A 14,725-nucleotide genomic window follows, 5' to 3' on the forward strand; every position below is an offset into this window, starting at 1 on the left:
CATCAACTGGAGACCAGGTATTCAAATATATGAGTAGATGCGGAGGGGCATTCTCATGCAAACCATCATGTGAGTCTGTCAGAGGAGACCAAGGAGAGACCAGAAGGTAAAGTCAATGCTCTCGTGGGTTTAGAGGCACAGTGCAGAGCCACCTAGGTGACACCAGTATGATCTGGAGACAGAGAGGGAGGGGCATTGTTCTGCCTGTGGTCGAATTTCTGGGGCAGGACCGAAAGGGAAGCCGAGGATTGGCTAGTTGTATTGTTCTTGTAAGCCAATGGGAGAGCCCCCTATTTGCCTAGCATTTGGCTCTGGGACAAGGCACAGAGAGGGATGCTGTTTCCTGGGGTGGAGAGGCCGTGCAGAAGTGGTCTGATTCTGTGCCTTTTGGGTTTGTAGCTATCGAAGGCACATTCCTATTGGATCTTCACTGTGCCCAAGAGCTGGCTAGCTCCATTGTGGTCAGTCTCTCCCCACCTGGGAAAAGATTTAAGATACTAGAACATCATCACGTGCAGAAAACAGAAATGATAAATGGAATAACGTTCCAGCTGCATAATGATTGGCAGGGCAGCCCAGTGGCTCTGGCAGAGGAGGAAGTTGCTTGGGCAAAAATGTGGAGTTGGTGCAGGCATCTCGGGATTCAGCTGGAACCAGGAGGAAGGCGCGGGGGAGTCCATGGTGCGCCATCAGGTCTCACCACTAACTCTTTCATGCAGTTGAAGAAAGTTCACCAACAGGCTGCCTCGAGGTCTTTGCCGCCCTTCATTGCTGCAGGGCTTTGATGCTACGACTGTGAAACTGCTCACTGGATGGAAGCAGGGGCCAGGGATGTAACCTGGAGCCCTGCTCTGACCCAAGCTAAGTTCACTGTAGGAAGCCTGCGAAGCCAAGCCAGACAGAGATGTCACGAAAAGGAAAGGCTCAGTTTTACTGTATGGACCGCCAGTTTAAAGACTTTGTTAAAGATTTCGCTGTGTTTTGTGGCGATTCCAAGTAACTAGGGACCTTGCTTTACATAAGATGCTTTTTGAATTTGGAGAAAAATCAGGCCGGGCGGTGGTGGCGCATGCCTTTAATCCCAGCACTTGGGAGGCAGAGGCAGGTGGATTTCTGAGTTCGAGGCCAGCCTGGTCTACAGAGTGAGTTCCAGAACAGCCAGGGCTACACAGAGAAACCCTGTCTTGAAAAACAAAACAAACAAACAAACAAACAAAAAAAAACAAAGAGAGAGAGAGAGGAGAGAGAGAGAGAGAGAGAGAGAGAGAGAGAGAGAGAGAGAGAGAGTGTGTGTATGTTAGTTTGTGGCTTTAAGTAGCAAGAATTTAGGTTGGCACATGCTTTCTTTTATGGTAGAAGCTTTGGAAAACAAAAACTGTCAAAAATGACTAGTTCCTTCATGGAGTTTGTACCTCATGAAAAGTAGGGAGAACGGGGTTAGGTTTCTGGATTTTGTGTTGATTCTGAAACTTGTGGTCACTTAAACATAGAATGTGCTGGAAAGTACTTCCTAATCTCAGTCCTGAGAAAGGTTTTTTTTTTTTTTTTTTTTTTTTTGGTGGGGGGTGAGGCGGGATGAGACAGGATTTCTCTTTGTAGCTCTGGCTGTCCTGGAACTTACTTTGTAGAAGAGACTGGCCTCGAACTCACAGAGATCCTCCTGCCTCTGCCTCCTGAATGGTGGGATTAAAAGTGTGGGCCATGGAGCCTGGCTAGTGAGAGCTGTCCTTAAGACACCAGAGCAGAATAGATTACATTGCTTGGGAAAGTTGTAAATATATTTTATCTTTGAATTAGTGACTATTGCAAGTGTGTCATACCCAAGGTGGTCGACTGTTCAGCAGATGGCCGGAGACCTTTCCCCAAGGAGTTACCTCATGTACTCGACACATGCTTGCACATATTTGCTCAATTAGCTGTGCGATGGATGCAGTTGGTAGACAGAGGCACACAAGCGGTGTTCTTGGGTGACAGGAACTTTCTGGATGGAGGTCGACCTGGTTTGCAAGCTGTCAGTGAATCAAAGGCCTTGAAAAATTCTGCTTCCTTCTTCCCGTTCTACGTGCTGTCCTGTCCCATTGTGAACTCCGCTTCTGTTAGGACCAGTGCCTGCTATAGGAATAGGAACGTAAAGTCGAGTAATCCAGATGGTTCCAGTCCAAAGCAGAGCTTCATGAGAGCTCGCTCTTACAAGTCAGGATCTACTACTTACCTGTAAGTTTGGATAAGCGGGGTAACATTAATAGACACAGACTGCTCAGCTGCTGAGGGCTGGTGATGGAAGTGGTTTGAGGAGTTGTAGACTAATCTCTTACACTGAGCTGTGTCCTGGAAGAATAAGCAACCTTCATACAGTGGGAGTGGGTGGGTGGTGGGTATGGGTGGGAATGGGGCGCTATATGAGCCAACAGCCAACACTGCATCTGCTTTCTTATGCCCCCCCCCCCCCCTTCAGGCCAGTATCTCAGTGCTGTGGCCTTTGGTGATCTGTTTCCATCCGGGTGTGTGACTCAGGGTGGTAGATGCTGTTTTCGATAGCTTTCAGCCAGTGCCTATCAGATTGCACATTAGATCTGTCTGCGGCTGTCTCCAGATTTATTTGCTCGCTGCTCTTTAAGCACAGACCCAAGTTAAACTCAGCACAGGTCAAGAGACGAAGAGGCAAGTGTTCCTTTCTGGTTGGGTCCTCCCCTCCCTTGTATTTTTTTTTTTTTTTTTTTTTTTTTTTGTTGAAATACAAGGTGAAACAGCCCCAGAGGAACTTTGGTGGTGGCTCTGCCTGGAGTCTACTTCAGATGTGGTTCATAGACCTAGAGAATGGCTGTTCTCTGCGTCCTGGGAGAAGTGTGGAGTCTTCAGCGCTATCGACAGCGCACTGACCCAGAGATCATCATTGAGATCTCCAGGGAACTGAGGTGCTGGGGTGGGGGGTGGGGGCAGAACCCAGACTGGAGTCTGTCTAGATAAAGCTGGTCCGTGCCTTATTCTAAGGATCGGAAGAGGGAAGGGTAGACATGTGTATTTCTAAGTCTCCCTTGCCACGAGATCTACCTTAGGTCACAGTGCTAACTGAAAGATGGAAGACGTATAGCCACCATGGATGAGTGACGCACAGTAATTAGATTTGTTACCACAAGTGACGCCAGTAGCGTCCTCTGAGCCTCAAGCATGGTCGGCTCCCAGCCGGTCTTGTCAGCTCTCTCTCCTGCCCTCTTCCCCACTTGGAGACTTGTACACTTGTGTGTACTTGGTTACAAGCACGGTGACTGAAAAGTAGTGTTTCCTTGCCTTTAATTTATAAAGGGACACTAGAACCTTGTCTTGTTAAAGTCGCTCTTCATTTGCAATCTCCACGAGTATTCCAGGGGACGTTTATTTATGATCATATAAGCACTGTTAAATTTGCCATGAATACCACACTGCCTATCTTGTCGCTTTCTGTGTGTCCGTATGAGTCTGTTGGTGCACATCTGTGTGTGAGTGCATGTGCAAGCCAGTTGTTGATGTTAGGTGTCTTCTTCAATCCCTCTCCACCTTAGTTGTTGAGATAGTGTCTCTCGCTGGTCCTGGTGCATTTGGGGTGTGTGTGTGTGTGTGTGTGTGTGTGTGTGGTCAGAGGACAACTTGGAGGAGTTGTGTCTCCTTCCACCACAGGGATCTGAGGGATTAAATCAGGCTGTCAGACTTGCTGTCAGGTGTCTTTGCTTGCCGAGCCATCCATCTTGCTGGCGCAGGTTGGCCCATCTATGACTATCCAGCTACCTCAATATGGCTTTCTCACCTGTACAACCTGCCATTCTCTGAGGCTTGATCTCAAATCCACAGACTAGACGCCCAACAATGGGGATCTGGCTTTACAGCTCATGGACTGCCCAGATGTTTACTTGTAGATTAAAATTCAAGGTCCCTGTCTGAATGTTAGTGTGGCCACAAAGTAGGAGGAGGAAGATTTCAAACCATGTCTTTTCCTCCTGGTGTTGCTAGCAGAAGTGTTGGGAGGGACAGTGATGGGCCGGTGGGGGCACTGTGCTGACATCTGCAGTCACATTTGACTGAGGTGCATTTAGTGAAGCTGTAGGGAGTAGAAGCTGTCAGAGCAGAGGAGCTGACATCTTGACTGTCAGAAGCTGAGGCTGTCAGTGTCTTGAGAAGTTAGTGGGAAGCCAACAGTTGCCAGAGTTGATCAGGACTCCACAGCGTCCTGCCTCAGACTGCTTCAAGCCTGTCTTCCCTTCAGAACTTCTTTGTAAGATTGGGGTCTCAAAGAAACTCACTTCTGACTCACGGAATATACATTCAAGGCTTCCTATGACCCATTTGGGTTAAATAACAATGTCTCACAGGTCTCAGGAAACTGCTATACCCAGAAGTATGATTTTTCTACAGCATGTGCATACTGGTTGGAATCAAAGGGAGGGTCTTAGATGGTAGTTTCTGGCAGGATCCCAACTGCACAGCTTTCTTGTCCTGTCCTATGAGTTGGGATTTGCCACTTTCTGGACATGCTGATTGCTGGCACATTGTCTTATAATGATACCCAGAGTGTTGCCAACTGAGAAAGCTCATAAAAGACCTCATGGCTCTGGGTCTCGTTCTGCAGGCACGATTGATGTGTGTGTGGGTCATGGGATCCATCTCAGACTTTGTGGCCCCTAAGCCCCAGAGGCTAGGCAAAGCCCATGCCTGTCAATACATGATTCATCTTTCTGGGGCAGCTTCCATCTGTGGTCACCATAGTATAAACTTTCCAGGGGACCTAATGTGAGTCACCTTGTTAGCATAAACCATCAGACCCCGTGACCTGGGAAATTCCCAAGACCTAGAAAAACTAGGGTCAAAGTCCAGCCAAAGCCGTCATTGTATGAGTCCCTCGCTCCCATCCCTGCCATCTAGATCCCCCCACGGTCCCCCAAAGCCCTCTCCACTGACTGGGAGAGCATTCTAGAGTCAGGTTGGAAAAGCTAAGGATACAGCCCAGAACAGCCACAGAGTTCAGGAGGCAAATGCTGGCTCAGAGCCCCTGGCCAAAGGGTTGATGCTCCGTCTCCTGGTGGAAGAAGGCACTCTGGCTATCCCATCAGGACTTGCAGTCCAGTCCCCCTCTGTCTGAATAAGAACCTGCAGCGAATTACACATGAGCTCTACGGGCCCTGTACAAACCGTCTTCTGTCTACTGCTTTCTTGCTTCACGGAAGTATAAACAATGGCGTTCAGTCAAGTTTCCTGTAGCTGTCACACGAAGTGACCATACACTTGATGGTCTGAGACCACAGAGATTCTACACCGTTCTGGAGACCAGGTGCCTAAAGTCAAGGCATAGGCCAGCCTTGCTCCCTCTGGAGACCCCATGGGAGAATTTTTCCAGAGTACTTGCAGCTTCTGGCACTGGTGATTGTTGACCTGTGGCTGCATCCTTCAGTCTCTTCAGACAGCCATATTATAGTGGTGAGTTGAGCTATACTTAGGCTGCCAGCGGGTCACAGGTGCATGCGTGCGTGTGTGCACACATGCCCAGGAGCTATCTGGACTTTTGAATGGAAGCACACACATATACGCCAGTTAATTTTAAAATGCCTTGGCAACCTCAAGGGCTGGGCACTCTTAAACCTTCCCCTGCTACCCCAGGCCCAGTCAGGCAAGTGGCCAGTGGCCACTCATAGGGCCCATTGGCTTTATCTCTTGTAGCTCTATGTTCATCCCGTATCCCACTGCTTCATGGTGATCTCTCCTTTTCTTTACCCCTCCACTCCTGCATCCTAGCCCTTGAAACTCTAAGGTCCTGCCCTGTCTCCCTTTGCCCAGCCATTAGCTATTGATATCTTTATTGATTGCTCAAAAACCAACTGGAGACAAGGACCTTTTAATGTCTGGATACACAGATTTCTGATTAAATCAAAACTTTAGACCCAATTTCCAACAGGCAGCTGAGCCCCTTTCCCTCTAGGAGGGCATTTTCATGGTACCTATGTTCCCCATGAATCTAGGAAAGGAAGGGCTTGCTGAAGAGTCAAGTCAGAAGTCAGGGGGTCGAGGAGCTAGAACTGAAGCAGCCATTCAAGGGAAAAAAGCTACCTATACTCATGTGCGTCACTGGCAGCATGTAAAGCCATTGCTTGGAGGATAGAATGTCTAGCATTTTCTTGAAAAGGGAACACACTCTTACGTGATGTAGCAGGTACTGTGGTATTTTACCCGAATGAGCTTAAAACCCTGCTTACAGGCATTTATAGCAGCTTTATTCATGATGGCCAGCCTTGGAAGCAACCAGGATGCTCAGCTGGCGATCGGCACACAGCTGCTAGATTCAGAGTAGGAGCCAGTGGTGAACTCTCAGGACAAAGGACGCAGAGCTACATGTTCTGAGAACATGCTACTAACAGAGCAATGCCAGTCGGAGGGGAGCTCCTGCAGGAGCTCGACTCTGTGACATGTCTACGCACAAATATGAGCGATTGCAGGGCAGGGAGTAAAGGGATGAAAAGTCCAAACACGGACTTAGGGTTGTGTAAAGCAATCCTGTGACTCTACCGTGGTGGATACACATCATCACGCGGTTGTCTGAGCTTAGGTTGTCTGAAGTCAGCTGTGGAGGCCGTGACACACACACACACACACACACACACACACACGCACGCATGCACGCACACACACATAGACACACACAGACACACAGACGGACACACACACACACACATAGACACACACAGACACACACACAGATACACACAGACACACACACAGACACACAGACACACTCACACACACAGACACACACAGACACACACACACACACACACACACACACACACACGCCAACACTGGCCACCTGCAGTAGGAGGCAGACTGCTCTGAAGGTGGTGAGTTTTAGAGTGGGCAGGCTGTGTCTGTGTGGGGGTTAGGGACACAGGGATGTGCTCTAGTTTTTGCTCAGCTTTTCTGTGAACCCCAAAGCACTCTAAAAGCTAAACGGTCACTAAAATTTTAACAACATTAAAACAAAACAAAACAAAACAAAAGGGCAGAAGCCTACTGGGTGGGGATGAAGCCAGGCGTATCAAGGCATGTTATTGGCACAAGTTGGCGACCAGATTGGCTGTGAGGTGGGGATCTTGCTGTGACTAGAAAAGCCAGCTGGGGCCTCTGCAGATGCACATCACTTCAGTTAGTTAACGTGAACACGTGCATGTTTATTTCCCATAGGATAATGCACCTGAGGCAAGGTCAAGCCTGCAGTAGAGACCCTTTTAATTTAATTAGACAGGTGTGAATTACGTGTTAGCATACTTGTGATCCACTCTTCAAGCCCACGAAAAACATGTTCTTCTCTGGTGCTTCTTGGTGCGCAAACCCCAGTAAAGGGCATCAGATGCTCACATCCATCCTTCCCTCCCTCCCTCCCTCCCTCCCTCCCTCCCTCCTTCCTTCCCTCTCTCTCTGTGCCTCAGGCTCTTTGAGCTTGGGAGCAAGAGCCAAGTCACACCTTACGGGAATCAGTTCAATCATTTGGAAGAAAGTGTTTGAATCCAACAGGTAGTGCTGGCCAGCTCTCAGGGTCGCTATAGCATGCTTAGCAGCTCAGAAAGGATCCAGATGACACTTGAGTCTTACATTGCCTCTCAGGTGGCCTCAGAGGAGCTAATAAGAGTAGGGTACCCCCTTGGAAGATCCTGTGTTTGGTAGTTTTGAAGGGACCTGGTTCTCTTGTCCCAACCTAATTATATGACTCCCACTGTCAGAATTGGATCGGAAGTGTGGTTCTTCATTTCACTTGGTGAAGTGCTTTTTCAAAGGAGAGGGGACATTTGTCTGTTTGTCCCTTCACAGTGCTGTTCTTGGAGTTGGTTATTTGGGAAGAGGTGATGGTGAGGTAGAGGAGTCTGAGAAGCTGGGAACAGCATGGATTCACCCTTGAGAGGGAAGGGAAGCTAGGAGATCCAGATGAACCTGCAGGCCTGAGCCCCTGGGGAGGACCTGTCTTTACCCTGTTCTTTTTGTCTTTCTTGGCTCCCTTGAAGTGAGCATCTTTGGGTACCACACACTGCTACCATAACATACTGTGTCGCAATAGATCAAAATTGCCTGAGCCAACCAACCATTTACCAAAGCATCTGAGTAGCGTGAAGCATGTGAGAATTCATGGGAAACTGGATGTGGAGGATGCAGAGACTGAGACATCAGGAAGGAGGGAAACTGAGCCTGCTTATTTTAATATACACCAGGCAGGAGTGCTTTTGGGAATGGGATAACTTATTAATTAATTAATTAATTAATTAATGGATATTTTATTTATTTACATTTCAAATGTTATCTCCTTTCCCAGTTTCCCCTCTGGAAACCCTCTATCCCATTCTCCCTCCCCCTGCTTCTATGAGGGTGCTCACCCACCCACCCACTCTCACCACCCCTCCCTGGCATTCCCCTACACTGGGGCATCAAGCCTTCACAAGACCAAGGGCCTCCTCTCCCATTGATACCAGACAAGGCCATCCTCTGCTACATATGCGGCTGGAGCCGTGGGTCCCTCCATGTGTACTCTTTGGTTGGTGGTTTAGTCCCTGGGAGCTCTGGGGGGTCTGGTTGATTGATATTGTTGTTCTTCCTATGGGGTTGCAAACCCCTTCAGCATCTTCAATCCTTTCTCTAACTCCTCTATTGGGTCCCGGTGCTCAGTCCAGTGGTTGCCTGTGAGCATCCGCCTCTGTATTTGTCAGGATAACTTTGAGCTTTGTTTCATTTGCTTGAGTCCCTAGGCTGGACTTGAACCTGCTATATTTAAGATGACCTTGGATTCCTGCTACCTCCCATGTGCTGGGATTACAGGCACGGCCCACCACAGCCCTTAGCAGTTGTGTCTTGGGAATGTTTTGGGAAAAATGGCAGCTTGGTAGATGCCTCATGTATGTGTTTATTGTGGTTTGGGCATGGACCCAGAGTCCATGGAGGGCAAGTGCTGACCCACCCTAAGATAGCACAGTCACGCTTGTGCCCATTACACACTGGTGATCACACTGCCACCTGTGCTGAGAGAGCGCTAGGCCAGAGTGCAGGGAGAGCAGGGTGAGCTGGAGGCAGTCGGGTGTCTAGGCTCTCCGAGCCCTGTGATGAGGGAGGCCCTGGGGAACATGGAGGGTTTTGTTTGGTTATTCTCTTGCTTACTGGATGGGCATGAGGTCAGAGCTAACCGACTGGCATGCCAGAGGAGAAGCCAATGTTGGTGGTTTGCCCCAGCTCTTCCCTGGCAACATTTAGTCACTGACCAACTAGGAAACCGACTTCTGCCTGTCAGCTCCTCATTTCAGCTTCTTGCTGTTTCCAGGCTTTTGGCCCTGGGAAACCTCCACCATTCATACACATCACTATTTGTGTCTGTCACCCACGACTGCTCTATCCTGTACCACAGACTGATAATGGGTTTTGAATGGAAATAAATCTAAATCGAAGACTTGCAGAGAGCGTGTTCATTCACGTACTGGGCGAATCTGAGTGTCTTCTGTGTGCACATCGTGTTCCAGGTTTGGGACTTGCTTACATGCTGTGGAGAAGAACACTGTCTTAAAATAGTGAAGTGTGATAGCCCTTCAAATGTTTTCCCTGAGTGGGGAATTTAAGCACGGCTAAAGTAAAGGCCGTGCCTCAGAGGTGGGTCGGTGTGACTGTTTTGCAGGTCCAAGTGACAGGTGTTTGCAGATAGACAGTCTTGAGACAGTTGGGATGGCTCTGAGAGGTTGCTAAAAATCCTGGGCAACTGGAAACAAAGGGCCAGGCAGGATTTCAAAGAACACAGACCATCTGATTGGGGCTTTAAACATTTGGGGTCCTTATCCAGTGCACAGGAGGAAGAATGTGGGACAAGCCATTGCTTGCACGATCAGGTATCTTATTCATTTGTTTCTATATAAAATTAGGTCCATTGCAGGAAATTATACATCAGTATTCTGAGAAGTTCTGTTAGTTTACCTTGAGAGGTAAAGTTTGATGCGATTCTGTTAATAAAACCCTGTTTGGACCTGAATGACACTAGTGTTTTGCCTACTAGGGGGACTTAGCTCTCTTCCTGTGCACCTGAAACTTCTCGTGGTGCCATTTTTTCAATGGAGCCATTTCAGAGGAGCACCTAAAGGGAAGGGCAGGCTGCATGCTAAACCCTTCCCCTTGTGGGGACATAGAGAACACAGGAAGCTTCCTTAGACATCCCCCCACCTCCACCCCGGAAACACAGGAACTGGGAATCAAATGAGGAGCAACCGGCCTCGATGTTGCATTAGGATCTGAGGATGCCAAGGCCAGAGTTTAGGGCTGTGCAAATTCCTGTTACTGTAACAAATGCCCGGAGACAACCACCTACATAGAGAAAAGGACTGCATCAGACCACGGGTTTGGAGGTTTCATTCCATGACAGTGACCATGGCTCTGTGGTGGCTCAGGACACATCTGTAGCATTGGAGAGGGAGATGGAGAACAGGGGTCAGGTTTCTTACAACTCCTGCCAGCCCCTTCCCCACTTCCCGCCCACAGCCTCTGTCTGGGAGTAGGTCATTACGGGGTATTTAAGATCCAAAGGACAGCCATAAATCATTTTCAGAGACACGATCGATGATCATTCTGAACTTTCTTCTTTCTGCTTTGTTTTTTCCAGATGGGTAAGGTTCGGGCGAGGGTGTGAAGTCTCTGTTGTTCGATGTTTCAGCAATCTCTCAAGTAGTCATTATAGTATGTGTTTGTATGTGTGTGCATGTATATGTGCCGTGCGTGTATGCATGCTGCAGCATGTGTGTAGAGGGCAGCTTTGTGAAATTAGTTTTTGCTTTTCACCTTTATGTGGGTCCTGGGGCTCAAATGCAATTGTCAGGTGTAAGTGCTTTTATTGTTGGAGCCATCTCCTCTCTGTCTCTCCTCTCCTCTCCTCTCCTCTCCTCTCCTCTCCTCTCCTCTCCTCTCCTCCTCCTCCTCCTCCTCCTCCTCCTCCTCCTCCTCCTCCTCCTCTTCTTCTTCTTCCTCTCTCTCTCTCTCTCTCTCTCTCTTCTTTCTTGAGCAAGGTTCGATGTAGCCCAGCCTGGGCTCATATTTATTGTGTAGCCAAAGATATCCTTTTATTCCAGACCTCTTCCTCTCCCTCCTGTCAGGATTACAGGCATGTACCATCACCCTGGCATCTCTCTCTCTCTCTCTGATATGAAACTAACTTTGAGAGACTTGAGCACTCTCCTTTACGCGGGTTGCAGCGGGATTTTAACGTCCTATGTGTCTTCACCCCTCTTTCCATGTACATTCTTGTTTAACTTGTGGCTCTGAGCATTCATTATCTTTACAGGTATGAACACAGACACGCTTCCCACTCGTGTGGTGGGTAGGACATCACCGGGGCTCAGAATCAGGAACAGAGACAATCTTCCCTCCCGGAGCTGTTCTTTAATGCTTATTTCCAGGGTGTGTGTGTGTGTGTGGGGCTCTCTCTTTTTAATAGATTGTAATTGTTAGGTTTATTAGGCTTGGCTTCTGAAAGAAGTATGAAATATCAAAGAGAGAACAGTACTGACGCAACAACTATCAAGTGTCCGCAGCCATCCCAACCCTAACGCGCCGAGCCACACATCAGTGGCTATCAAGTAATGAAATAATATTTTAGTTCCATCGTAGTTAGATGCAAAACAGGAAAGAGAGGGACAGAGAGGTGGAAATGGCTTTCGGGATACTAAGGAGGGAAAACGGAGAGGATTTACTGCTCGTGGGGAGGTTAGTGTTTGTCTCTTCTACCTGTGTGCACGGTAAATGTGAAGTTCACAGACTGAGTATTTGAGTCTGGGTGATGGAGACAGGATCATACAGTGTTTCCTAGGACACTGCTGAGTTGGCATTCCTTCCCTCTCTAGTGCACTGAGGAACCAGGTTTCAGAATTTCTCAGATTTTAGAAAAGCAGCAGCAGCAGCAGCAACAACAACAACAACACTAGATTAAAGGTTCATACCCTTCTGTAAACAGCTTTATGGAAAAGACTCTCCTGCTCTCTGGAGGTGATGCTGAAGGCTGTGATAATGACCGGAGACTGTCATCCAGATGGCTCCTGTCCCTCTGAGCTGATGAATGGCTGCTGCCTGCAGCAAGATACACTAGGTTGGCTTTCTGGTGGAGCACACTTGAGGCCAGCGCTAGGAATGATGTGGCCATCTGTCTTATGCAAGGTCTCATCCACTCCGCCGCTGTGGGTTGCATGTCTGTCCCACCAAGCGCTGTGTTTGGTAGCAGAGTTGGGGGTTGCACGGGGGTAGCCTCTGCTCTGGAGTTATAGGTAAGGATGTGTCAGGCAAGGATGAAGTGAGGCTATAGCAAGAGAGAAGGGAATGCTGGGAACTCTGGAGTCAAGCATGGCTCATCTGACAGCGACCTGGGATTGTTGACTAAAATCTCTCAGAGATAAATTCTCTCAGAATGAAGGCACCGTTTGACCTGGGTCTCCATGTGTAATCAGTCACCCATTGCTTAACTACAGACTATTCTGAGACACTGTCACCAGGAAGTTTTGTCATTCAGAACCCTGTGTGTGTTTACACAAATCAAGATGGCTGGTGGTGTTTTTATAACACGGGATTACCATAGTATAACTAGTTGTCCATCAGAGTGTCCTTCTGTTGTACATGACCACATATGACTTAATGCACAGATGATCAAAGATAGTTTCTTATCCCAGTGTGCTTTGCTTGAAAGCAAATTAAACCATGTTTCTCAGCCTGGGGTTTTGAGATTTCGGTACTGAGAGAGCCTGGGAGAATCTGTTGTATCTTCTGAAGAAAACTTTTGAGTCTGTGTTGAGTTCATATATTTAATTTAACATCACTCCCTCTTTATAATGTTGCTACATATGATGCAAGTGCAGTAACTGCAGTCTCACTGGACACAGTTATCGTTGCTTCCCTACTTGAAGGGGGCTTGGTTCTTGAGTCTGAACTCAGGCCGTGTACATGCTAAGCAGTTATTTGGCTACTTATCTACACCCCCAAGACCCTTTCTTAAGCATTATATTTCTTCTCCAGGCTGATTTTTTATCTGCTGATTGAAAACAAAACTCACCACAAACCATATCATGCCTTTTTAAGCCTAAAAGTATGCTAATGAATTCCACTTAGAAGTACCGACTGGAAAATACCTGATGTTCTACTGGAAGAAAGGGCTCAAGCATGTAGGCGGCATCTCAGACATGTCTGGGGAGCCACCTACATTGGTTTAAGGCTTGCAAAGTGACAAGTGTTCTGAAAACCCCTTGGGGAGGGTGCTAAGAGAGAGGTGAACTGATTGGTCCTTCTCAGTGATCTCTCAGGATCTTCTGGGTGGACGAGGCAGGGGTATTGGTGCTTTTTGGAACCCCAGGTTTACCTTGGAAACCCTTGTAGTGTCTGCTATGGTCTTGGGGAGCTGCCATGGCTCCCAGTCAAAGGCCTGTGCCTCGTCCTGAGCAAGTTGTGAGGAAAGTGACCACACATCTTGCTCCCCGGAGCTACTTACTGAGCGCATGCCTCTACAGAAACCTTAGAGCAGCAGCTTCTCGGAGGAGCGTCCCAGAGTACACAGTCTCCTGTGAAGAGAGACAAGAGGAAAGACATTTGCTTGATTCAGTAATCTCACCTATCAAAGCTTTCTAGACAGACCCACATTTAATTGCCCAAGAGAGGCACATGTCTATTCCTTGGACTTGAGAAGCATTCCCACAAAAGACCTGGGGTGGGGATGAAGGAACAGGGAGGGCTGGGCTCCCTCGGACATTTGTCTTCTGGAACTCTGTATTGTTTATAACCATACCCCAGAGGATCTTCAGCTTCTTCAGATGTCCTTCCATTTGCCCAAGGCTAAGAGAGAGAGAGAGAGAGAGAGAGAGAGAGAGAGAGAGAGACAGAGAGAGAGAGAGAGACAGAGAGAGACAGAGAGAAAGAAGAAGAAGAAGAGGAAGAGGAAGAGGAAGAGGAAGAAGAAGAAGAGAAGGAGGAGGAGAGACAGAGAGAGACAGAGACAGACAGAGACCACTCATTGGTTAGCAGTCATATATCCAGAAAGTAGCCACATCCATGTAGACTCTAAGGCTTGAGGGTTTCCAGCCAAAGCCCATTCAGGCTTCTCACTAGAGAGTGCTTTTCAGGGTACTCACCAGCCAGTTCTATAGCAAAGGCCCCGAGTTTAGAATAACTGTAGAATAAAGGACCAAGCAGGTTTCTCTACCTGGTTTATGGTAAATCTCACGGATACGCTTGTACATACATATGTGCATGCATACATATATACGAACGTACATGTGTGTCTATACTAGGGGAAGATAGTTGACACCCAGAGATGTAGGTCACAGAGGTACTGAGCTGGTAGCCATAGAGAGGGGATGACAGAGGCCGGAATTAAGATTTGATGTCTTAATGTCAGCGTGCTCGCACTGACTGCTTCCAGGGTTTCCCAGGTGTGTAGAACGAGAGTGGGGGCGCATGTGCTGGTTTCGTGTATCAGCACAGATTTAACTTTTCTCTGTCTTTGGAGGTTGACAAAACTCGCTGAGATGAGTCTACTTAAACACAGATGTGCGGTTCTGAGCGTGTCATCCCTTTAAATCTTTAACAGGTGGCTCAACCCGTTGTTTAAAACTGGTCATAAGCGAAGACTGGAAGAAGATGATATGTTTTCAGTGCTTCCCGAAGATCGCTCAAAGCACCTTGGAGAGGAACTGCAAGGGTAAGTGGCAGCAGCGGCATC

General features: G+C 48.0%; 1 protein-coding gene across 1 annotated transcript in view; it reads left to right on the forward strand.

Annotated features, from left to right (window-relative positions):
- Abcc4 (ATP binding cassette subfamily C member 4 (PEL blood group)) overlaps positions 1-14,725 on the forward strand; it is a 219,035-nt gene that overhangs the window by 21,438 nt on the left and 182,872 nt on the right. Inside the window, exon 2 of the mRNA XM_034498607.2 lies at positions 14,594-14,704. Coding sequence (XP_034354498.1) covers positions 14,594-14,704 — 111 coding nt within the window. The remainder of the gene's footprint in view (positions 1-14,593; positions 14,705-14,725) is intronic.

The sequence above is a fragment of the Arvicanthis niloticus genome, chromosome 3, assembly GCF_011762505.2.
Source record: "Arvicanthis niloticus isolate mArvNil1 chromosome 3, mArvNil1.pat.X, whole genome shotgun sequence".
NCBI classification, from domain to species: Eukaryota; Metazoa; Chordata; class Mammalia; order Rodentia; family Muridae; genus Arvicanthis; species Arvicanthis niloticus.